We start from the raw sequence: 26,465 nt of genomic DNA, 5'->3' as shown, positions 1-26,465 counted from the left end.
TGCATATTGCAACCAGGACATGGAATACTGTTATGGCGTTTACCAACATAAACATTTGCATGTCCTTGTACATATGCATGCACGATGTGCTCAAGTCATATCGTATTAATTTTATCATTATGTCCTCCTGACACGCGACAAGTCCTGAAACATTCAATTTAAGCCCACTGGATGCTGAATCGTAGCACATGTGTGTTTATAATCATGGATATATTTCACCACAACAGCCAATAGCGTTAGGGATGATTTATGTCCTTCTAGGGTCCTCATACTTTAAGTTCAAATGGCCCCTACTTTGATGATAACCTTCAGTTACTGGCATTGTCTTTTAAGTAAGACACTTTTATTCACAGACTAATGGTTGATTTTACTGACAGGTTTTTATATTCTACAATATACTCTATAATATACATCTTACACACTCACTCTTGCACTCAACCCCTTACCCAAAGTGCACTCACTCAACCAATCATTCACTCTTTGTTACTTCAATGGTAACGGATTCCCGAGGATGAAGAACCGTGTCGTTTCGCCTCAGCCTGACGAACAAACGTTTTATTTTCTAGACTTCTAGACATATATGGAACGTAATGTGACGTAAGTAACATGACAAACACACTAGTTGTTGCATGTAGTTGCCAAAAGCTAGGGTTACTACCACTTTTAGAACCCCGCGGAAATCGCTACAAATCAATGTACCTATCATGGCAAATCATGACTCCATGTTTGGTAACTCTGTGTCACTCTATGTTTTACAGTTTCGTTGTATGCATAACTAGTTGTCAGTAGATAGTATATATGTATGATACGCCGGCAGAGTGATTTCCCGTGGCCGCCATACTGACCACATGGTTGCTGAATATTGGGCTTTTTAAAGCAAAGCCCTAAGACTGTTGCAATGACAACATCATATAAGGTCATATAACGTCCAGTGACATCAAACCAACACAGAGAAACTGACAATGTCATTAGTCGTCATTGAAACCATCGACTGTTGATACGTTTCTAGAGCTCGAGTGAGACACGAGTCTGCACAGTGGACAGTATCGCGGGGTATTTCACACGTTCATATGATCGACGCAGTTTCCTCTGACTCTTGTTCCAGGGGAATTCTTGTGGACAACCATCTTAACAATACAGAGAGTAAAAGCACGATCAAATATGTGGATTTTTCAACAGATTCAGATAATACTTCTGAATATTGTGTGCAGGAACGTAACCTTTAGAATTACAACTGTGATATTCTATTGAAATAGTGTAATTTGTGGACAGGATTTATTTTATACTGTATCTTTCAAAGACACGATACGACTGAGGTACTGAGAACTCGAACTTAGACATTGCGGACTATGCCTTCTACAGATCTTTCCCTGTTCCAAATTGAACATTTTTAGTCATTTTCACGGCAACAAGTGATTGAAATGCTTCTAGCGACTTTCTGTTTTAACTCACTTCATCATCACTAACTTCATGGATCATTGGTTACCAAGAGCCCGTTACAGCAGAGATAATCTGCAACAGGGATAGGTCGCGATCGTTCCCTTGCTTTCTTTACCATTTGTGCTAATTAACGTGTGCCTTGTCATGCTCCAACGCACACAGTGACGTGGCTCGTTCCCAGCGCCACTTCAGCTGTGTTTTACAGAACTACTGCCAGTTCATATTACTATGAATTAATGAAATATAGTAAGAATTAAGAGCAAGAATTATATATGAATGAATAAAAGAATAAGAATAAAATAAAGAGGTACACGTGTGAATGAATGAAAGAATAAATGATACACCGCGGCCTTCCCTCCCCAAACATGTTAAAGAATGCAGAAGTATCGCGAGAACACATGTGTTAATATCAGCTGTCCTTTTTAAAAATCTACTTTCAGACATTTTTTGTTTACATTAATAATTAATTCAGATATCTTATTGCATGTGGGGAATGGAATGGACATTTACAAAATGTTAACTGACACTGTCACACACCCCTCAAAAATAAAGTGTAAAACTGTCACAAAGCATTGTAAACATCTTTCCAGTTTCGTCAATTAAGATCATCAAACACACTGCTAGCACATTTAACCTGATAGTATATTGCCCTGATCACAATTAAAGGTGTATGTGAAAGATGCGAAGAAATTTCTAGAAACACACAAACAACGGCGTGTAGTATTTCAATGGCAGATGAGAACAAATCGACGATATGTCATATTTTTCAAACTCTTCAAATTCACCATAACAATTTTTAAGTTATTAAACTATCACCATTACTTGCAAATACCTTTCAGGTAAAGGCATGTTTCCCTTTAAAACTTAAATGAATGTGAGAAAGAAGTTTTTATTGGTACAATTTAGTCTATCTTCGGGGTGAATCGAGAATGGAACATACCGACTTGAAACTTTACTAGAATTCTACTGTCCTAATATTGACACTAATACCAATTATTCGACTTAAACTGAAGTAACAAAATAGGTAACTATCTTCTACGTGTAGGATTCCAGTTGTCGCAACACTCAGCGAATTTAATCAGCTGTTGAAAATACACCGAGCTCAATCTTAAATACTACGCTGCCGCCATACTGGATACACTGGTTACGTAACTACGCGCGGCATAAGTTAAGGGGCTTTTCGAGGAGTTTGCTCTCCCTCTCTGTACAGCCCCCCTGGTTAAAGTAAAGCTAACATCGAGTCACAGAAATGGGCTTTCATGCTCGAGAAATTAATCCACCAGCTTTGTCGATTCAGTTAAGTACTTGTCTTCTTGTTGATATTATTGCAGGCTGCGCAATGGCTGAATTACAAGGAAGATGTGTGCTGGAACAATGTGTGCCACTTTTAACGATAAAGAGTAAAAGCAATCATACAACAGAAAACTTGACACATTAGGATTTATCTGGATGCACTGGACACAGCTAATACATTCTGCGCATCTACTGCCTTTGTATACCTTCCTTTATACAATGTACATGTATATCAATGCTCATGATGTGAGTCAATGGGCAGGCCTCGATTATAAACAGATGATGAGAGGTGGGGTTGAACAATACTTTGTACTTGGGCTTACTTCCCTCGAAACATAGCCCTCGGGATAACTAGCGAGTGGGTGTGCACTCAAGTGTAACGACGGCTTCCGATTGGCTAGTTCATTTGCGGATACTCTGGGGGTTCATTAAGTGTACAGAGAAATGATCTATTTGATGGGCATTTTACAGGTATGGTGAGTCACCAGAAAGTAAGATTATTCATGGATAGCAACGTTTTTTTGTACTTGATGCGTCGTTTCAGTATGGATTCATATACCGTTGTCAAACAAAATCATATACACTAGAACAAGTTCTTGTCCATAAAGAATGTATATAGAGATGTTGGATTTGTAAAAACATGTTCTATGAATTTGCGTTCGGTCCAATCAAAAATCATTTCAGTTGAGATGGTGAAGTAGATTCCATTGGCATTTCGAAGGACAGACTAAATAAAGAACATACTGGTACCGTTGGTAAATGGCCGTGACAAAGGTATAAGGAAACCCCTCAGAACCAGCAAAATATAACACACAAAAGTAAAAAATAATCAATAATATACTAAGCAACCAATGAGCAAGTTACAATGAAACACAATACAGATTTCTAGTCCAAAGCATTTGGGTCACAAGTCTTGGGAAATTGGTCACAGATATACAAATATTAACTTACCAGAATCTTGGTATTGCAGAGAGACCAGGTAAACTAACTGAAGCTGACAGTGAGCAGTCGGCCGTGGAGTGTCAATCTTGGATGTAATTTGTTGGTCGAATGTTTTTGACAGTCAATGATAGGCAGAACTGCAATAATTCCGAGAGTAAGTCCGTGTGTGGTTTTCCAGTCCTCTACACAACAACCAGTCGGGTCAAGCATGGCTGTCGCCAGAACGCTCGCGAGTAGGAAGTTAACTATAGATTGGCAAGGGCAGGTAACTCTGGACCGATATCTAAAAAGTCCTCCGCTGAACATACTATTACCGTGCTATGAAATGTGACCCATAACTCAAACCACTCTGACCACTGTGACCCAATGTTAACTAACACTTAATAAATGATAGTGCAAATTACAGAAAACACACTCGTAACAATACATACATCCTCCCCGTAGAAAAAAAAAGCACGAATATCTAAATACAAAATTGTGTCAGAGATTTGTCAATAGACGCCGCTACAGCAAAATTCACAACTAAACTTTGGTCAGAGGTACTTTGATTTCACTCATGGAGAGCCATTTCATATTCTCCGAAGAGGGCAACTGATGGAATCAATAAGTAATCCCTTTTATTTATTTCCACCGATTACACAAATAAAACTATGTAAAACAGAAGAATTAATCCAATTCCATAAAACTGTCCATCAAAAACGACATAACGCATTGATTCCCACGTGATTCGGGTGCACTAAAGTATAGACAATATGTAAGCTTAACTACAGTGGAGACATACATTATTAACAAATAGGAAATCAATGGTCGCCCATCCGTGTAGTCCTGAATTGGTGTCGCTATTCGAAACTGACCATCAAAGGTGAAAGTCTTAACTTGGGAAGATGAATTTTGTTTATTTTACAACTCTAATAATTTTACTATCAGGGGTGTTGTCGGTGCCACGACCTTCAGACAACACTTCATACAGATGCTACGAAGGCCTCTATGCAATCAAATATACACATACCTATATCGGGTGTGTGAGTTTCTGCTGGTACTCTACACGATGTAAAGCCGTTACCTGGGACAGGACATCCAGAGACTGTCGACTCCACGACTCAACACTCACTCATTCATCAACGTCCATTGCGGATCCCCGATGTATCAGCGCAGATATCCACTCATCAGATAAGGTAGGTAGTGACATGTTATTGGAAACTATATTATTCCCAGAAATTATTGAGAATCATGTTGCGTCATGTAACTCATTACGTTTATTAACTTCTGGCGTTTTACTTACATAAACATGTTAAAACATCATCCTTTTACAGTCTCAGTCTTGTTTTAGTACTTTGTTAGACCTCCTCGCTCAGCAATGCATGCCTGAATACGCCTAGGCACACTACCCATCAAAGTTTGTAGGTAATCGTGTGACAGGGTATCCCAATATTGGATCACCTCGGCCTTAATATCTTCAATATTTCTCAGTCCCTTTTGGTTTATTCTGTCCTTCATGACTCCCCACACATTCTCAATTGGGTTTAGGTCTGGGCTGTAACTGGGCCAGTCTAAAACTTGAACATTTTCGCCCGACAACCACTGTTTTGTGTAGCGCGCAGTGTGTTTTGTGTCATTATCATGCTGGAAAATCCAATCATCTTCATACAATGTTTGTGCTGTCGGAAGAAGGTGACCATTTAGAATGTCAGCGTATCTTTCTTTTGTTAAGTTTCCCGTGAAATCACACAATGGCATCACTCCGCGAGCCGATATGCCACCCACATGTGAAACTTCGGGCTATGTTTTGGTCGCTGGTAGATAGGTTTGACAGTATCTTTGGTCCAAATTTTCACACAATTAGGGAAAAGCCAAACAGAACTTTCATCCGAAAAGAAAACATTATCCCAATCTTGATTTTCATGAGCCCGACACCAGTTTAAACGTTTTTCCTTTTGTGCATCTTTCATCAACGGCGAGGGAATTCCACGTTTTTTCACCCAATTAAGTCTCTGTAATTCCTGCCTAACTGTTTCATTGCATACCTGAGGACTTCCTCTGCTAATCATTTCATTTCTGATGTTCTCAACACTTTTCAATTTGCCCCTACTCACAATCTGCCCAAGTCTTCGGCGATCCACAACACTGAATTTCCTAGGCCGACCTGCCCCTGCTTTGTGCTCTATCCCGGTTCCTGTTTGAATATTCTTCAAAGTTCTGTATACTGTAGACAGAGGAATACCATGTCTACAAGCTAACACTTTAGCATCAGCCTCACCCCTTTCAAAATCATCTAGAATGAGCTTTCTTTTCTCTCTTGCTGTAAATTCTGCCATGTCAACACGGGAAGCCGTCTGCTCAGACAAGGGAGATAACTCTTGACGTAATGAGCTGCCTTCTAAGCCTTCAAGAGTTGTCTCCCTTATTTAGTATGATTAGTGCATAGTGAAAGCCCTTTTTCCAATCTTAGCATCATTAGAAAAAAAACAAAGATTTTCTCAATAATTTCTGGGAACACTGTACACTGTGTTGAAATTGAGGCGTTAGAATCGCTCCAGAAGGTTGTACCAGTCAAAATAGAATTGGGCTAAACACAACGTTCGGTATTAGTTCACTCATCAACAAACAATCATGAGTGTGTATGTATTTAGTTGCGTGTTCCTGTTGTAACATGCATTTTCTTTCTCACTAAGATGTCACACACCAATTATACAATCGGGTCCAACACTTTCATGTTTGTCACCAAGACCATTCCAGGCTTAGGTGAGAAAGCAGCAACAGATACGAAAAACAGTATTCGGATATATACTAAACCACACAACAATTTGAATCAGATTGTCCATGCATGTTCTCGAAGTCCTTATGACGGTAAATTTAGGCCCTGAGCTTCGTATAGAATATGTTTTCAGTTAGTCATAATGGTATGTATAAACTGTGTCCTGTGTATGATACCAGGTATGTCTGGCGGCTCGGTGGTGGAGTACCGCAACCCACGGTACGTAATGGAAGGATGTATTGTATGACAAATGCCTGTTTTCCTTCACACGACAAAATGATCTCCCTAATGCGTTTTTCCAGTCTATTTTTCTCTGTTAGGGCCCGAGTCACCCTTGCAGAAGACGTCCTTGTCCTGACACCCATGTCTGTGCTCCAGCTGAAGCAGCCTCTAGCCACGTGTGCCTCCCTCTAGATGGTAATCACCTTTACTGTTATTTCACTAAACACATAACATTTGTTGTTTGAGAAAAGGGCGTTCCAGCAACATTGCCGTCAAAGATTATCAAGGAACTATCATCGCTAGGAGTGTGAAAAATAAAACATAAATATAAATACAAAATATATATTCCAGTTTTATTGTTAGAATACATTGTGTATTTCTGTTTAGATTTTCCTATGTGTATGCTCGGTACGATATTTATTGACTTATTTTATCAGTTACCAACTAATACAGAAAAGACATCTGCAACATCAGGTGATATGATGCTTCCGTTATTATACTGAGTCAAAAAAGTAACTTCACATTCTTTGTTCAGGGCACTAAAAAGAACAAGAGATGGTAAGATGGCTAAATTGTTATCATTTCATTGCTGAGATCTGTGCGATGTACTCGATACACCGATAGTGCCACAATCAGTTCCATTAGGCTACACCGCCGTTCCAAAACATGGGTATACAGAATGTCAAGTCACAATAATAAAAATTCGAAATTTCTCAGTTGAAAATAGTGTATGGTCGCCCCGCGCATTCATCACTGTCAAACACCGTCTCCTCATCGACTGCCTGATGCTTGTGAACACGTGGTTGAGGCTGGTTCCTAGGACCCCGAAGCCTTCTCCCAAGTGCATCCCAGTCGAGCTCTATTGGATTAAGGCCATTGGACCTCAATGACCAGTCCATGACGTTGATTCCAGCGTTTTGAAGGAAATTCCGTGGCAACATCGTGGTATGCGGCCGAGCTATTATCATGCTGGAACTGTAGACCTGGGCGATGACCCGCCATGAAAGCAACGATTTCAGGCGTGAACACCTGGTCGCGGTATGTAGCAGCTGTGAGGTTTCCACGGATCACCAGAAGTCGTGAACGATTGTTCCTACAGAAAGCACCTCATACCATGCAACTTCCGTCCCCCGAATCTGTCGACTTCCTGTACACAACATTGGGCATACCGTTCACGACGTCGTCTCCAGACTCTATGCCTGCCGTCCGTGAATCTGAGGGTAAACCTGTATTTATCGGTAAAGACAACTCGATTCCAGTCTCTGTGGGACCATCGGAGGTGACGCTGGGCCCACATCAGACGTTGACGTTGACGAAACGGCGTCAATAGTGGCCCACGATATGAACGTCGAGAATGAAGATTGGCAGCCCGGAGCCACTGTCAAATGGTCTGTGAGGACAGTCGACCTCTAAACATCTCGGCTCTGGTTCGTGTAGCCGGCAGAAATCTGTCACGTACGTGACGTAGGACGATTTGACGGTCTTCGGCTCGTGAAGTCACACTCGACCTTAGGCGATGTTTGTGGTGCCAGTTTGTTGTAGACGACCTCGCAAGTCATACACAGTACGACGGCTGCATTCCATTGCTCTTGCGACGTTCACGTTGAACATTTGACAAAGAGGCATTTAAAGTACCGTTAGAACTGTGGTTCAAAAGCATTTTTTTGAATTCTTGAGGCCAATGCAAACACATGCAAATGAAGAATACTTCGATGTGAAGATCACGTGATCAACTGCAGGTGCAAAACCTGATTTGGCACTAACGTCAATTGCACGACGAATGGATGGGTTTGAGTGGGTTTTGCTAACGTCTTTCTAGAGTCGAAAGATAGGGATCCCATTTCGGATAGATAGATATATCATCAGAGAAAAATTATTCATTATTTTTAAAAATTACATGTTGTGAAGTTTCTTTCTTGACTCAGTATATATCTGCTACTTCAGTCGCGACTATATCTCCTGGTGCCACTGATTCTTCTTCAATTCTTACTTTTATGACTGCAGCTCTGGCTGTTACCAGTACCACAACTCCAGTGACTACAACTATAGATGTTACTACCTCATCTACAGCTTCAACAACAATGACTTCCACAACTACATCAGTAACTACACCAGATACGTCGTGTGAGCGTGCTATTTCTCTCAGCGACGCATAACGAATAGTTCATAAGAGTTGTTTTTCAAACTTAACATCATGTCTGAATAGGTCTTTTCTCGCCCAGCAAGTGAAAACAATGTAACTGTACCCAGAAAGTTGTAAAGTTCATAATCGGAATTATGTGATGTATTTCATTGTTATCGAACAGACAGGTGCTCATGATGTCGACCACTGGACTGATTGTTCGAGATCCGATTAGTGTCCAGCTGCTTTGTCCAGACACTTTGATAAATGTGTGAGGGGAAAAATAAGGAAATAATAGTTCATCTATGTTTCAGTACGTAAGTAGTAAGAGCTACATGAAATCAAACGTAATCTGCTTTCAGGTTATGTTTATATGGGATGCTACAAGGATGATGGTGACAGAATGATCAACGATGTACATGACAGGAACAGCGCTATGACGCACGAATGGTGCCTGGCTCGCTGCAGACAGGGCAACTATATTCTTGCTGGTCTGGAGGCATGTAAAATTTACTTCATGTACTATGGCATTGAACGCATCTCTGCCCTTGTATTTAAACGACCAGAGGACGCATTAGCAATACTGTTACAGTGTCTAGGTCAGGACAGCCATCGCCCAAATTTTTCTGAAATCCCCAAACTATGTAACCGAGACATATTTGGTATTGTGTAATTTGCATTCTTATTTTTAATGATTACCACAGCGTACAGTGTCTTGCCAGCGACCTTGTTCCTCCTTCCCATTCCTATTAATTAGTGCATATGACATTTATGACCGTCATTAGTCATCCCCCGTGGCTGTGGCTGTGGCTGTCATCACATCAACTATATTCAATTATTTTTTCTCTAAAAACACCTTGGTGGTACAAGAGCATATAATCTAAACATATGTACAAATACAAAGTCTGTTCAGATCCAAAATGGAAGGAGAACAAAATGTTAACATCTTCTTCTTACAGGTTGTGATAGTTTTACAATATATTTTGATAGATTCACTATATCTTGCGAAGTTTTAAGAGATAATATTTTCGTAAACTTTATTTCATTGGGAAAATGATTAGATGTGTTGGTAGATATTGCTTCCTCAAAGTATCTCATGCTTTACAATGGAAATATAATGATACTCGTCCGCAATGTTTTTAGAGGTGCATAGCTGGCACGTTCTCTCGTCCCTTGGAATATTATACCAGTGGCCCGTCTCAATAGGTAAATAATGATTACATGTTCTAAATCTCAACAGTGGCAATGACGAGATTTGGGAGGAACAGATATTCATCAAAATTAGGAAATGGCATTAGATGTTGATAGTAATTCCTTTGGGGTTAGAAATAATGTCATTGCGCCAGTTTGGGATAAACTGATCCTTAAGAATATATTCAGCTTTTGAGACCAGCCACTAGGCTGTGCAAGTTGATGGATTTTCAAAATCATAAGAGAGTCCAATAGTGTCTAATATATTTTAACGTGCTGTAGCCAGGGATTATATTCTTTATTTCTTCTTCTTTGGAATGATAGGTAATTGTAAATTACGTTGATAACTTTAAAAACACCTTCTTGGTAAGTTAACTTGTGCCAAAAGTTTAATAAACGTTTATATGTCATAATTCTAATTATAGAAGGGAGTGTTTCCCTATCTGTCCATTGTAGTTAAAAACTATGTGTTCGTGCGTGGGCGTGCGCGTGTGTTTGTATATATATATTTCACATCTATATGGTTACATCTATATCATCAGCGTACGCGTCATCTAATACCGAAGTCAAATTCTCAAGTGAAATGTCATGTCTTGTGAAACCAACAGAAGAAGTTTGAACTCAACTATGCCATCGTCTTCATCAACGCATTCATTCGTAGTTGTCAACGTAAGCTAGCTTACAAGACACTGTACGCTGTGGTAGTGATAAAAATGAGAAAGCAGATTAAATAATAAAAAATAAGCCTCATTTGGCTTGGTTACATACTTTGGGGATTTTCGAAATAATTGGAGGACGGCTGTCCTGAATTAGACAATATATTAACTCCTCATGAGTTCGCATCGCTTTATCGTCCGTAATAATACGCGTTCGATGGCCAGTAAATTCAGTTTCTTCAGTCAACATATGTCACACTTCAAGCGAAAGGGACTGCGGTCTTTCACCATAAAACAACACGACAAAGACACAAATCACTTAAACAAAACATCAACCAGGTTTGCATTGTACTAACCATGCTTAAGCAACTGATGAAGACACAATCCAGAGGGACATCATCGATGCAGTGGACTCGCTATCTTCATTCAACAACTAGAGACATAATTTACATCAAGCAGAAGGGAAACATACGATTTGTTGTTCCACTCACTGTTCGTACCACACAAACGTCAGTACATCAAAAATTGCTTCAATATATAATTGATTCACCATGTTCATGCAGAGAGATGAGCTACGACGCACCAGTGCTTCTTTAGAAAGCACTGACAATGTACATCTACGTGTGGGGTAATGCTCTGTATTAGCTACCATGAAATATTGATTTGGAAATGACGATGGGGACTGAAAGTTTATTAGTTATATTCAACAAACCACAGCATGGTGACAAAGGCACATTTTCTTTCAGCATTATGACGAATGCCTGTGTGGAAACTCGTATGACAATGTGAAGTACACTGTCAAGAACGAAGCGCAGTGCAACACTCCTTGTGACGGCAACAGCAGCCAGATGTGTGGAGGCCCCTACAGACTGTCTCTATATCAGTGCATCTGAACCAAGTTGAAGTTAGTTGGCGCAGTGTTCGTTTCTTAGTCCCTGTCTTGAACATTACAGATATATATTTTATCTTACCATACACATAAATGTTGTTTTCTGTTTGGTTATTATTTTCAACGTACCGCACTTAGAAGCGACGTAAATTACAATGTGATCTGCTGTCAATGACAACTCATTCAGTACTTGATAGTAGTACTTCCGTAAATCGAATAATATTGAAGCACGCATGACGCAGGGAAACTACCGAGGTTTTGCGAATGCAGACCGACAGGCGGGAGATACTCTAAATTTGCTTTTCTTGTGTCGTCTGTAAGATCTATTTACGGCTAAGAAAGGATTTGCATCGCATTCCAATGAATAAAGTTTGACAAAACGTTCAAATGAATTTTAAGAATTTTAAGAAGTGGAATTTTACTAACACAATACCTGCTGAAACAAAACCCAGCAAGATGTAAGATTCGCATCGTGTGATTCACACAGGTTGGGTGAAGTGTACGATCAAATACCCATGCTTCAAATAGTTCAAAATTTACTACGAGGAGTACGTTAAGATATGTGCGACGTTCGCTGGTCGCTCGGGGCCTATGGACTGATGTACCCCGACGTTTGTAACATAGACATCGAGTGTACATCAGCCTATGCCCTCCCTGTGACCAGTGAACTAATTAAGTGTGTCGCCAGACGAAAGAAACACCAACTAGAATAACACATTAAGAGATTTAAAACTGAAATACTATCAAATTATATGCCAGTGCTCTCAACAATATGAGCATCGATCTACGCAATTTGGATACGATGATAGCGAGCTTGACCACCCGGTCCCCTTACTTGCCGCTTACGACTAGCATGGTTACAGAAGACCACCCCTACCTCGGATCATCATCGGTAGTGAATCTCATGGAATTCGAAGTGTCTACTGATATCAAATATATCAACACGAGTTGATAAAGTAACAAATGTCCGAGGATATTTTTACCTTTATCAATGAGTGTTGATAGAATCATATCATTTGACACAAGGGTGAGATTCTGTCTATCATCCAAAATCATTCTTCATAAGTTTTCAGTGACATTAGACTGATATTAGATTTGCAGTGCAACGATGTCATAGCATTGTGACGCCATCAAGTTCACGACGTCAAAGCATTGTCAGTTTTGGATGACAAGAGGTGATGTACCCCATACCTGATTACCTTTGCTTTCCTCAGTAGTTGTATCAAACATATCAAGAGTAACTGAGAAACCGATGACTACAAGGAGTGTGAGCCAAGATTCAAACCAGCGGATACACGTTTGGGGAAAGTCTGTGCGACGCAATTCTACACAGTAGACACTACGAAGAAGTTGGGGCTTCTGAATACCAGTTCTGACTCGGATCTACCGCACACCCTGTACGCATGCAGGTTCTGCCATTCGTTTGAGCAAATGCTGATGACAGACATGTGGGAATCAGTTAGTATTTGGTCAGGGGACCACGGGATGACCTGGCACCGAAAATAGAAAGTAGTTCAACAAGATAGTATTGCAAAAAGATTGGACAACCTTGTTAGACCTTGTTTGCTGAATTGTGATTGCCAAAGAATAGTCCAAAGATCGAGTTAACAGAATACATTTGTCTTGGACATATGTACATAGCTGACACCCACGTCACGCCTAACACCCGAGTTCGATTTCCCACAACGTGTGAAACACATTTCTGGTATTCCCTGCCGGAATATTGCTGAAATAATCCTTAAAGCGGCGTAAAAACATACTCATTCACTCTCTCCCTCCTTTCAACATATCAAAAGTTGCATATATGTATTAAATCAGAATAGAAGCACCCTTAGCGAAGGAAGTGTCTGTAAAATGATGAGACCTGCCAGGGGAGGTAATTCTACCGAGACATTCCGGGGATTCCAATTTCAGTGTAACGCGAGTCACCTGTTTCGCCATGATTCCCAGCTCACAATCACTGGATGTACCCTAAGCCATGCCACTCAGTCGCCATAAACCAGGTGGCTTAATAATATGAACACAGATTATAGTTTCAGGAGCGTGTGTTGAGAGCAGAAGGTCAGGACTGTAACAGGTGTTAACACTGTTGCTAGGTAGCATGTCAGGTCAGGTAAGCATGATCAACTTTGACGTGTCTGTCGTGTGGTTGCAGACACTTTGAACTTTTTCACTTTGTTGTTATTTTTCACAGTTGATACGTGTTTCAGTCACATTTCCGTTAAACCGTAAACAATATGTTGCAAAAATGTGTATCTTTTAAACAATTCTACTATGAATACGAGTCAGATGTTTTCTTTCATGAGTTGAATGTTCTCTTACACAGCCGTTTAAACAGCGAGGATGCGTTAAAAATTGTATATAGTTATACATTGTGATATATGTAACTAATGATATACTAGTATTCCGATTGGCATGGAATACGTTACGAATATGTTTGCTCGTAAAGCTCGTAAACAACAGGGATGAACCACTTCATTTCATCTCACTCGGTCGACACGACTGAGTGACTTGGTGCTCGTATGCTGCAAAGGGAGGTAACTCTGATACAGGTTGTGTGTGTGTGTGTATGTATGTGTACACTCATATATACACTCACATACATACACATACACACACACACACACACACACACACACACACACACACACACACACACACACACACACACACACACACACACACACACACATATATATATATTTGGCCCGCGTCTTTAATATGATTACACTGCATGTATTTGTTTCAGACGGCTTCCAACTATTCGGTTGTGGATGTACAGCCAGTATTAGGCTGTCGCTGGGTACCGCTTGTACAGAACCAGAGGGGCACGCATGTGCTACGCGCATGTCACACTTAAAGAATCTGTTTGCGAGCGTTCTGTAAAAGACTTGTCCAACAGGTATTAAATTATTGCAGCTGCCAAAACGTAATAAAGAGCAAGTAAAAGATTCAGACGCCCCTTTTCTCACAGCACACCTCTTCCAAATCGCCATAAATGAAAACTGCATCACAGATTGTTTCCTACAGTCTTAGAGGTCCCATCGCTGGCATTTTAAGGAGATTGGCCCATGTCGACCAGGAAAGGTGGTCATTTACTATGACTTACATTGGTTTACATTACTGACCTTAAATGCTATAGAATACATTTCTTTTTCAGTGTAAAGTAACATTTCCCTATTAAGAGATGAGGGGCAGCTCGATGATGACTACTGGAAGTGCTGCTGGTGAGAGACTGTTAAAAATTGATTGCATTTTGTTCACCTGAAACAGGTTTCGATACATTTTGGAATTTGATAAATTATAGAAAAGTATTTTTGTCATGAATACGTACGGTCCATTTCAGATGCATTTCTTTATTTGTTAAAAGTCCGAATATACAAGATGGAAGGTGTTGAAATATATCATGGATATATTATGAAAATGCAAACAAGTATTTTCTTCCTTTACAGACAGACGTTTCACCAACATTCGCGGTAAAGTGACAAGATTCTTTAAATGTGTCCGTTGATTTTGTGTATTGTACTTACAAGTCATGCAATCTATTCACGCGTGTGTTTGTGTGTATGTGTGTCTCTCTGTCTGTCTATCTTTTTATGTATGTGTTTGTATGTGTCTGTCTGTGTATGTGTCTCTATACGTGTGTATCAGTAGTGATGGGAATATGCAGACAATATATAAATAACGGGTTCATTTCGCACATTTTTACAATGTGTACCCTGTGACAACAGTGGCTTTTTCCTCCCGGAAACGGAGAATGCAGTTATATAGTTACGCACGTCTTGATAGTGTCATTACATCAGGATTATGATGTCATCTCCATGATAAGCCCATTTATAATTGATAGGAATCTAGAATTGCTTTGTTCCGGGCTATACTATTGATTGTTCTAGATTGTAACGTCGTTATATTATTTTGTTATATTGCAGAGTCGACCAAAGCGTTGATAGATCATGACCATACAGAATATATCTCCACTTACTATGAGAGGTCTTCACTGAGACTGTTAAAACAACAGGGCATCCTCTTCATCAAAGGGAGATCTGGTTCGGGTAAGTCGAGACTAGGACTGAGACTTCTGTCAGAGTTAGCTACGGAGGAAGGACGAACTCCACTGATAATAACATCAGCCGAAGAATGGAAGCTAATACCACAAAGAAGGGGGCAGCTAAGATGCAAATATATTATAATGATCGACAACATCTTTGGCTCGAGCAGCTTTGTGGAATCGACTGTAGACGAATGGTCAATGTTATTTAATGTAATATGGCCCTCAATAGAAGCTGGACAGGTTTACCTGATCATAACATCGAGACCAGAAATCAGTGCTCAGTGTGAGAGACAACTGCATAGTAATCGTTTAATGAAGAATATCATACATGTGACAATTGATGATGGACAGTATTCTCTTCGACCAAATGAAAAAGTGAGGATGCTCAATATCCTGTGTCAAAACAAAGTCACCCTTACGGAGAAAGAAGTGAAACTGGTGGCTCGGTCAGGATCAAGTATTGGCTTTCCCCAGTGTTGTAAGTATTTTGCTGGCAGCAGGCAGGCACAGAATAAAGGAGTTGAGTTCTTCCTGAAGCCACATGATTACATCTTGGAGGAGATAGACAGGCTACAGGAAAGTGATGGACTTGGTTATTTTGTTCTATTACTGGTGCTGCTTAGAGGAGGATGTCTGCAAAAACAGGATCTGCTCACACGGCAGGGTACAGAGGAGTTCCAAGAAACCATGCAGATTTTGAAGGAGATCTGTTCTGATTTACCTTCATATCACAGTTTGGCCAATCTCCGACACAAAGCTGAATCTTTTTGCGGTATATATTTGGATCACAGTGAAAACGGATTTGTGTTTCAACATCAATCCATCTTTGAGACTGTTTTCATCAGTCTGTCCAAGAAACATCCAGACATTTGTGTCAAAATGTGTTCTGTGCAAATGCTTGTGGAACTTGTCAAAACAAACCAAAATGAATGCGATCATGATTTGGCGATACATCTAATGGAAGAAAACCATGGAATGCTAGCTGATCGAATCACAGATATACTGGTAACACCTGAAATATCAAGACAAATCGTTGACCACCCGTCTCTTAAAGACGAAGTATTCATTCAACATTTGATTCATAAGTGGATAAATGAGAACAAAATGAACAGCATTTTCAAACAAAAATTGAACAATAACATACGTATTTGTTTTGATAACGTGTCGCACAGAATCGAACAAAATGAAGTATTTACGGTGGAGTATCTTCTTTCTTATATTGTACTGAAACAGTTGAAAGTTTTAACAGAAAATATATTTGCACTGGGGCTTGACTATTTTGAAAGAGATATTCTGCAGGACTGTTTATCTTGTGCAGTCTTTGTCGGCAACAGTGCCCTCGTCAGGTCTCTCTTTGGTTTTGGCCTGAAGCCAAACGAAGCTTGCTTCCGAGCTCTCTGCATGTCAAGGGACATGGACGAAGATATTTCTTATACCGTGTGTAGCTTTGTCCTGAAGCCAGGAACAGACGAATTGCAGTTTGAGGAAAAATTCACATGGGACTCAGTATCCAATCTAGACGACTTTTTTAAACTGGCTGTTCTAAATGGAAATGTATGTATTGTGGAGTTCGTTGTTAAACATTTGAAGGGTCAGGAGAGAAGCCCGACTGAATTCAGACACTGTTTAGTTCAATTATTCAAAGAACTAAGTGCTGGCTATAGATCATCTACATTTCAACCATACAACATGGATCACATGAGTGAGATAATCACCACACTCCTGAGTACAGGATGCAATGTTGACGTTGGGCACATGACATTGTTAGCAGCGACTCATTTATGCACAACAGCTCTCAAAATTCTTTCAGCTCGTGGGGTGAATGTGATAAGCGTACGTGCCCGAAAGGTTGACCCATATAGTCATAAGGAGTATTATCCCACTGCTCTACAACAGGCAGCTGCTTATGGGGTGGGCGCGTGTCTGCTTGAGTTGTTGAAGTTAGTGGAAGGCAGTCACCAAGAGATACTTAATATCGGCACATCCCTACTTTTCATTGCCGTTAAGCATGGCAATACTGGATGTGCCAATCTGCTTCTGGACAGAGGAGTTCCAGTAGATGTGCAAGATGGAGATGGCAATACACCACTACATTTGTCTGTATGGTATAATCAATTAGAGTGTGTGAAGATGCTAATTGAAAAGCATGCAGATGTAAATGTTTCAAACTTCCGAGGATGTATTCCAATGCTATGGGTGGAGCACCTGTGCCGTCCACATATAGACATAGTCCAAGCGTTAGTACAGGCAGGCAGTGACATTGATGGTGTAGATATAGACCACAAGACTATCCTGTACAAAGCAGCTGAATGTGGTGACCTAGCAATGGTTCAGTTTTTGCTAAAGAATGGCGCTGATGTCAATGCTGATGTTGATGACATTGTATCAAATTTTCCTGCAAGCATGAATGAGTATCAGGTCTGTAGACGTGCCATTCTTGTTGCTTGTAGGAGAGCCGATGTTGATGTCGTAAAATGTCTGCACGACTCGGGTGCTTCTCTTGACATGGCAGATGTCACAGGTGAGACAGTGCTTCACAAAGCAGCAAGATCTTCGAATGACACTATTGAGAAACTCCAATATCTTCTGTGTGTCCGAAAGGATCTTTTACAAGTTGTGGACAATGAGGGAAGAACAGCTGTATTTGCAGCGGTACTAATGTATATGGAGACTGGAGACGATGAGCCTCTGTCTTTCTTACTGGAAAGAGGATTGACTGTAAATCAGCCAGACAAATCTGGACATGAATATAACCTATTGTTTTTTGTATTGCATAATTCTTTTGGGTTCTACCTTCAGACACGCACTTTACAGAACATAACTAGAGTTTTATTGAGTAAAGGTGTCGACCTGAATGTGCAAGACGCAACTGGTAATACAATATTGCACTATGCAGCGGAGAAACACACTGGATTATTGAACACGCTCTTGCAAGCTGGTGCTAATCCAAACACTAAAAACAGGGACGGAAAGACTGCTTTACACTATATTGTTGAAGGACGATGTAGTGACAATGTTAAATTGCTACTAAATGCAGGAAGTGATCCATGTCTTCAAGATGCTAAGGGTAAAACAGCACTACATTGTGCAACAGAAAGAGGAAGGACTGACATTGTGAAGCTATTGCTGGACACAACTATTGATCTGCAAGTCCAAGACACAAGGGGCAAAACTGCCCTTCACTATGCATCTGAAATCAACACTGATATACTGAAACTTCTTTTAGATGCAGGAGCTGATCCTTGTATTCAAGATGGTCTTAGGGAAAGTGCATTGTTAACTGCAGTTAATAGTCACAATTATGCAGGTGTTAAGTTACTTCTGGAGAGAGGAGCTGATCCTTCTTTAAGTGACCAATGGGGTGTAACTCCGCTCCATCGTGCATCATCACACGCCGACGGACAATGTCTAAAACTTCTTTTGGCAGACGGTGCCGATCTGCAAGTGCAGGATGACATGGGCAGGGCACTACTGCATTATGCAGCACAAAGTTCAAGCAGTGAGAACCTTAAGCTTTTTCTGGAGAGAGGGCTGAGTGCATTTTCAGGAGACAAATCTGGCAAAACACCTCTCCACTATGCCGCTGAACGTAGAAATGCTGACAGCGTAGCATTGTTAGTTAGGGAAGGGATTGATATCAGTTTGCAGGATCATGAAGGAAAGACAGCACTGCATTATGCATCTGCATATAATGACGCTGAAAGTGTTAAACTTCTTTTAGATGAATTCGCAGATCCAAATTTAACAGATCATGAGGGGAAAACATCATTACATTTTGCTGTGGGGAATGTTGGTAACGAAAGTACCATGCTTCTCTTAGAAAAAGGTAGCAGCCCAAATCAGCAAGACACACAAGGTAAAACACCCCTACATTATGCCGCTGGTAACAGAGAAAGTGACAATACTGAACTACTTTTGGTGAATGGTGCAGATACCCGTGTGAAAGATGGACTCGGTAAAACAGCTTCTCACTATGCAGCAGAAAAGAATCGAACTAATAATTTGAGGCTTATTCTTCTCAAGGGGGCTGATCCATGTGACAGGGATAAATTGGGTAAAACAGCTCTTCACTATGCTTCTCATATAGAGTACAGATTTTGTGATGAAAGCCTTAAAGTACTTCTCGATAATGACGCTTACTCAGATTTACAAGATGATCTTGGTAAAACAGCATTGCACTATGCAGCTGAAACAAGCAGCACGGAACGCGTTCAACTTCTCTTGGATAAAGGAAGTGATCACAGCATTGAAGATCGAGATGGAAAGACTGCTCTTCACTATTTAGTAGAGAAGCAAGTCAGTGATTGTATTACTATAGCGTTGGACAAAGGTGCTGACCCATGTAAGCAAGACAAACAAGGCAAAACAGCTCTGCACTATGCCTCACAACTACCCAATAGCGAGTCTGTGAAACTCCTCCTGGACGCAGGTGCTGATTTATCCACTCGGGACGTACATGGCAAAACAGCTCTTCATGACGCAGCAGAACATGGAAATCTGAAAACCGTATCATTACTCCTGAATCGAGGGGCTGATCACTGTGCCCAAGATGAGCAAGGAATGTCACCTCTCCAGTATGCAGTGACAAGAATGGACTGTGTTGTTGCTAAACTTCTCGTGGACCACGGCTCTGATGTAAATTTACAGAGTTATTGCAGCAAGATGGCTCTCCACTATGCAGCTGAAAGGGGATGTTCAGCCAGTATTAAGCTGTTAATACAGAGAGGCGCCAACCCTAATGAATCAGATGGGCAAAACAGGGTGGCACTTCACTGTGCAGCACTTGCGACTGAAGATTGGTGTACTGATAATGTTGAGACGCTCCTACGCTTAGGCGCTGATCCATCTGCTCAAGACAGAGAGGGAAGAACGGCTCTTCACTATGCAGCTCAAAGTGAAAATCAAAATGCTGTGAAATACATTTTAGATACATTTAACATTTCAAGGATAGAGGACCAGGAGGGAAAGACTGCTCTTGACTATGCGAAACAAACTGGAAATATGACGATTGTAGATATGCTAGGACCAGCGGTGTAAGGTGATCGTGGTGATTTCAACCTTAAGTGATGCAAACTATACACCCAGTGGCGGGTGACCATGCATGTACACCTCGCACATGCCGAGAGCCGAGAAGCGGTCCTGTACTGTCCAGACATGATCCTGCATCGCGGCCGAGAACACCGCTTTTGTACATCCTACCCAGATTCGTCGCCATATGGCCGAAATAAAAAGTCACCACAACCCTCTTCAGATTCTCGTGGCCGACTACCCCTCGTATTTTTTCGAGGCGTTCTAGAAATATTTCCTGTGGGGTTTTGACTAAAACATTGATATCGATGTACTCCCAGATATCATATTTTATTACCATGAATTTAGATAATAAAAGGCCGGTAAATCGCTCAGTTCTTGTATCAACGGTAGCGAGGTGGCTTGTTGACATGTTGTGCGCATGCGCAAAGTTTCTATAGTCCGTTTCTGTATGTGTTAAGCATTGGCAGCACGCAATGCTGGCAAATGTTCCCCAAAATTAGATTTCAAAATCCAAGCAAACTTAAATTCACGATAAGCAGTTCAATAGTAACTGTTATTACAGTCATAAAGTGCATCTGGAGAGACTCACCGTGTGTATACATTACAGTTTCACTGCCCCGTGTGCCAAAATCACAGGGTAAAATACGCATTTAATTGGTGTCCTGTAGGATTTTGCAGGACATTGATTAAAATATAACAACTTCACTCTTGAAAGCGAGGCGAGTGTCAAACTCCTTTTGGTCATTGAGCATTTACTACAACTAGTAAGTACTTTTGTGGGGTTTTTTTGTTTTTTTTTGTCGTGATCGAAACAAATCTTAAACAGCATTTTCCATCTTTAAGCAAGAGGGGGTCCAGCCATCGGATTTAAAATATACCACGGGCTTCTTCAACGCTCGCTTCACAAACAACCCATTAAGCAGGAACTGCGGGTCCGATGGATGTGTGTGCATGGTGACACCGTCACCCGACCCCTTTTTTGAGGGCAAAGCAATGATTGCATGTTTTTGTTGACGTCGAGAAATCAGCAAAATTATGGACTTGTTACACATTATATATACACGTGGAAAGCTAACCGAAAACCCTTCCTTACATGACGTCACAGCGGTTCGCTGCAGTGCCCTGGCGACAGATGTACGTAACCTGTTTGTGGTTTCGTTATAGCGGGCAAGAGGGAAGCAGACGACTTTTGGGCTACTTTTAGTCACTCGGTATTAACTAACCACAAGTTTTTTCAAAGAATGAATTTGGTGTTCCGCACAAAACTCACCAGAAGTCTATTATATGTTAATGGTTAAAAGTGTATGAAAACCCCAGAGGTTTATTCGTTCTTTAAAAGGAAAAAACGGCAAAAATGAAAGCTCGAAAGAACGTTGCGCACCGCCACTGTAGAAACACTATCAGAAACAGACTATATAAATTTGGCGCATTGCCACATGTGTTAGCTCGCTAGCTTTGATACAGGAACTGACTCAAAAAACTACGAGGGGTAATAGACCACGAGAATCTGGGTAGAGATATCTCGAACTGAATTGAAGATATCTGTAATACATTTGTGGATATGTACCGATCATTTCAAGATATCTAGAACTGAATTCCAGATATTCTGAATTGAATTCAAGATATCTTGAATTAATTTCTAATACAATTATGTACACTATGATCGTAATTGTTTTGCAGATATCTTTAAAACATTTAGAGAAATCACGAAATATTATCTTGTTATCTCTATAACATTTTGAGATATCAGTAATTCTATTTTGGATATGTGAAATTGATTAGAGATATCTTCAATTATTTACAGATATCTTTAAATCATTATTGATATCTGTAAATATAATACAGATACCTTTAAAACATTTGAAGATATCTGTAATTCCTGAATAAATGTGAAAACGGCTTGCCATACGCTCACCCTCTTGTTCTTAGTTCAGAAGTATTTACATCATTAAGTTGTAAGATCTCTCGTCATATGAGATAAAGGAGTTTTTTGACAGAAAATTTGGGCATTATGAGTTTAGTCCCAGTGGTCAAATATCTTGGGTCGTTGGATATAGACATGTAGTGTCGTGATCATCTGAGCCATTCTCGAAATTTGCAGCTACTTGTGTCTCGAGACTCACCTATTGAATCGCTTCTTAAGAAATGAAGGTACAATTTCTGTCCATGCACAGTCTGTCTTAATTATTATTCTTACAATGGCAAATGATGAATATTTTGCTATAAATTATATTTTTTTAATTATTTGTATTTAGTTGCCATGTTTCAGTAACTGAAACGCATCCAGAAAATGTGTGTGTCAAAATAACTACATTCTCTTATTTTTTTGTTGTCCAGAATATGTTAATATCATTACGAAGGGTTGAATAATATTTTTCCCGTAAAAATGCCGTTGTGAATGTTTTAGATGACAGTGTCTATGAATGTCCTTTCGGAAATGTGTCTGTCCTGTACCGAGTACAAACGCAGTAGTTACTTTCACTTGAGAGAAGTGTGGGTGCCATGAGCGGTGTAATGCAATTCCTTTGATAACATTTGTTATGAATGGTTTGTAAGGGATAAATGTTGCATGAAGTCCTTCCAGTTTATTGAGGTAGCCGTTTACAGAGTGATTGACGTATAAAATATTTCCACAAAACATGTTAAATGCACGACACTTGAACCGAACGCTAAACAGTGGTCGGAAGCTTTCATTATTTTAATTTTCATTTTAAGTATGAAACTTGTATTTCCCGAGTACCAAAATATTGTGACTGGAAAGTCCATTTTTGTTGCTGGACTGGTAGTAGCTTAATGAACGTCACATTTGTTGCATGATTTCAATGAATTTGTGCTTTATGCACGTCCAAATGATATTAAATATTTTAACAATGGTATTTATACTGAGTTGTATTAACAACATCAATTTCTAATTTGTCACGACACTATCACTTGTAAACTGTTGCAGAAAGGAAATCTGTTGTTAAAAAAAGGACAAAACTGTCCAAAGTAATATGTTTGTGATTGTATTTAGCAGCAGTGATATATTTTGTAGCCTGCTAGTCAATACTTGAAAAGAAAATTTAATGCTGTACAAATAAAGTGACTTTTCAATATGTAAGAGAGCTATTTCAATGTCACACCAATGTTATTGCTGGAAAGACCTCATGCACTTAACCATGCGCAGTGTGAACATTACATAATTGATTAAAATATTCTGTTCGATTAATGATGACTATTCTTTAGGAGTTAACGAGTGGATAAAATATTATAGGTCTCAGTAACAACGGTCTACCTGTACTTTATAAAGCATTCATTAGTGTTACGGTAAATAACTTACCATTCGTAACCGTGACAAACAATGTAAGAAATCCCCTGTGAACCAGCAAAACAGAACAAAGACAAGTTTAAAATATTCAGATATTATTAGTTAGCAACTAGAGCAAGTTATACAAAGTCACAAGTTAATTTCACAATACAGATTTCAAATATAATACAAATGCGGTAAAATCTAAGGCAATAGGTCACAAAATATATAGTATAGCAAACTCACCAAAGTCTCAGTTTGAGAGAGAAACAGTCGTGCAGAATGAACACAGTGAGCGGTCTGACAGCAGTAGATCAGGCGTTGACGGATAAAGCGTTGGCAACGTAACTCCAGTGAATGTCCGAATGTGTGAATATGTGTCGCTCACAACACGACAGCTTGCATTTCGTTTCCCGAAAGTACGAGCACTTACTGCCATCACCAACACTGTAGAATGCTCTAGCAACGTCTCCCGGAAGTGGCAAACAGGAGGTCAAGGGCAGATAATTCATGGACAAGCCTGCTGCCAAATTTCTAAAAATGCGGATCATCTATTATACGAAATGTGACCCATTATAATTATTATTCAAAACACTAAACATTGTGACCCAATAATAATTATTACTGAATCAATAACAAAATATAGAGAAAATACACACTTGTAACATTAACAAAAAGAGAAGTTCTTATTAAACGAAGTGTATACCCTTAAATATATACGTAAATATCTCCTCCCCACTCGTGGATATGGGCCAGAGGCCTCTCATACAAGAAACATGTTTTGACTTTGACTACTGTTACATTTAAGAACTGTTCCTTATGCCATGCAAACATCTTGGTTTGACTTAACTTTGAGAGAAAGTTAATTTTGGTTTAGTCATTAAGAGTCATATTTTCATCTCATTTCTTTAGGAACGTCGTGTCCTTCCTGTAAACTCTGACGTACAGTATTTTAATAGTCTGTGGCAAGGCACGGTTTTTGATTCGTAATTTGTACACAGAGACAATTCCCTTATACATATAAACACGAAAAACATTGTTCGTACTGCACGAATTAATCACTGAATAGTGGATATTACCGTGATGTCATTCCCATAACACACTTGATCATTCCAGCTCCATAGAGTTTTTTCCTTACTTGGACCCTGTTATAATAATAAACTATGAAATTAAAACTATCAGTAAATACAAATATTTAGGCACTATCATTGATTGTCATTGATTGTCATTAATTGAATGGGTTTTTTTACCATTTTTAAGTTCTTGTATCAGGTCGTCGTCTGCGCATGCCGATAAGTAGATATTCAGGTTCCGCCACTCTTTTGTACCAGTCGACATTATTTTAAGAACACTTAATCCTCAATATTTTCTTCACTTTATTATTTTACCAGCATGTGTACCATTTCACAACACTGCTTTTACCTCAGCATTTCAGCTCATCATATCCTACTCCTCAGCCTTTGAAGTGCGCATAGCTAATTATTTCTTAATCATCTCAGTGCTTACTGAAATGTGCTATCTTGCTTTGCTTCGTCTCGTGTGTTTTACGATGAAAACAAAATTTTCTTCGGGATATTGAAGTATTATCTTATCTTATCATATCTACCGATAAAGGGTTTGTTTGGTCACCGAATCTGATTTGGTTTTCATACTCGCGGTTTGAATTTTGCAGATTCGGCACTCGGCATTTGGAATTAGGTATTCGGTATTTGAAATCTTATCACGCCTTTCGTTTTACACATTTGAAGTTCAGGCACTTCAGATTCCATTTAATTAAACTGTGTGTACCTTCATCTGGCAAATGTATCTATCCCCGACGTTTTCAGAGTCAGTATGTTTCTTTGCAGAGTCGTCATTTTGTACATGTATTCGTTATTTGAACTCTTATTATACAATTCCTTACTGAACACTTTGCACCTTAACTCTTCAACATATTATCTAGCCTCGGTGCTTCCGTCCTCTGTACATTCGAAATTTCTCGAAGCACTCCTGTTCATATGTATGAGCTTTTCGGCAAAGACGGAACAAGGACCAACAAAGTTGACAATTTGAAACGTGGTTTTAGGGATTTGAATATGAATATATTTTTTATATATTGAGGATTCGACCTTTTTCATATCCGGTATTTTTGCAGACACGACACTCGGTATTCGCTATTTGATTTGTGAATAAGCATTTCTTTTGCACATTTGAACTACAGCGTCCTTGTAATAGTATTCTTTCACCTTTACTTGTCTAATTCGGAATTCGAATGAACTACATTTGTATATGTATACATCATCGAGTGATGTTTATGTAAGGCACATTTCCAAATACAGAATAAAATAAAACCTCAAAAACATCATTTCTTCCTTCAACATGAATTTGGGTTTGGAAATGGAGATTTATGTAGTTCTGAAAACACGTTACATTTTTTATCACTAAAGTGAGGTGAAGGCACTGCGCCATCAGTGAGGTGTGTGATCCAGTGAAACCTTCAAACTACGACTGGTACTGGCGAACCAAGGTAACGTTGTACACTATCCAAAGGTTAGCTAATGGATAATCAGGCACTCTTCAGACCGAAGAACAAAACAATATCTGTACC

The 26,465-nt window shown here is 39.7% G+C and overlaps 2 protein-coding genes across 2 annotated transcripts; both read left to right on the top strand.

Moving 5' to 3' along the window:
* The first annotated feature begins 4,559 nt into the window (after window positions 1–4,559).
* Window positions 4,560–11,514, top strand: LOC137272490 (uncharacterized). The gene is made up of 5 exons (XM_067804877.1): window positions 4,560–4,850; window positions 6,751–6,847; window positions 8,657–8,776; window positions 9,137–9,273; window positions 11,368–11,514. The coding sequence occupies exons 1-5, from the start codon at window positions 4,560–4,562 to the stop codon at window positions 11,512–11,514; spliced, it is 792 nt and encodes a 263-aa protein (XP_067660978.1).
* Window positions 11,515–14,683: 3,169 nt separating this feature from the next.
* Window positions 14,684–20,598, top strand: LOC137272470 (putative ankyrin repeat protein RF_0381). Its single transcript, XM_067804855.1, has 7 exons — window positions 14,684–14,737; window positions 14,963–14,986; window positions 15,440–16,333; window positions 16,880–17,067; window positions 17,458–17,501; window positions 18,012–18,082; window positions 18,869–20,598. The coding sequence occupies exons 1-7, from the start codon at window positions 14,698–14,700 to the stop codon at window positions 20,596–20,598; spliced, it is 2,991 nt and encodes a 996-aa protein (XP_067660956.1). The 5' UTR covers window positions 14,684–14,697.
* The last annotated feature ends 5,867 nt before the right edge of the window (window positions 20,599–26,465 follow it).

This window comes from Haliotis asinina, chromosome 1 (genome assembly GCF_037392515.1).
Source record: "Haliotis asinina isolate JCU_RB_2024 chromosome 1, JCU_Hal_asi_v2, whole genome shotgun sequence".
Taxonomy (NCBI): Eukaryota; Metazoa; Mollusca; class Gastropoda; order Lepetellida; family Haliotidae; genus Haliotis; species Haliotis asinina.
This window is presented reverse-complemented; position numbering and strand designations above follow the sequence as displayed.

Excerpts from the sequence above, each read along its gene's own strand:
- LOC137272490 (XM_067804877.1), top strand. The coding sequence starts at position 4,560 with ATGAATTTTGTTTATTTTACAACTCTAATAATTTTACTATCAGGGGTG. Across the intron at positions 6,848-8,656 it reads CGTGTGCCTCCCTCTAGATG|CTCTGGCTGTTACCAGTACC; the intron begins GTAATCACCTTT and ends TTATGACTGCAG. Across the intron at positions 8,777-9,136 it reads AACTACACCAGATACGTCGT|GTTATGTTTATATGGGATGC; the intron begins GTGAGCGTGCTA and ends ATCTGCTTTCAG.
- LOC137272470 (XM_067804855.1), top strand. The coding sequence starts at position 14,698 with ATGAGGGGCAGCTCGATGATGACTACTGGAAGTGCTGCTG. Across the intron at positions 14,987-15,439 it reads ACGTTTCACCAACATTCGCG|AGTCGACCAAAGCGTTGATA; the intron begins GTAAAGTGACAA and ends GTTATATTGCAG. Across the intron at positions 17,502-18,011 it reads TGTCTGCTTGAGTTGTTGAA|GAGAGCCGATGTTGATGTCG; the intron begins GTTAGTGGAAGG and ends TGTTGCTTGTAG.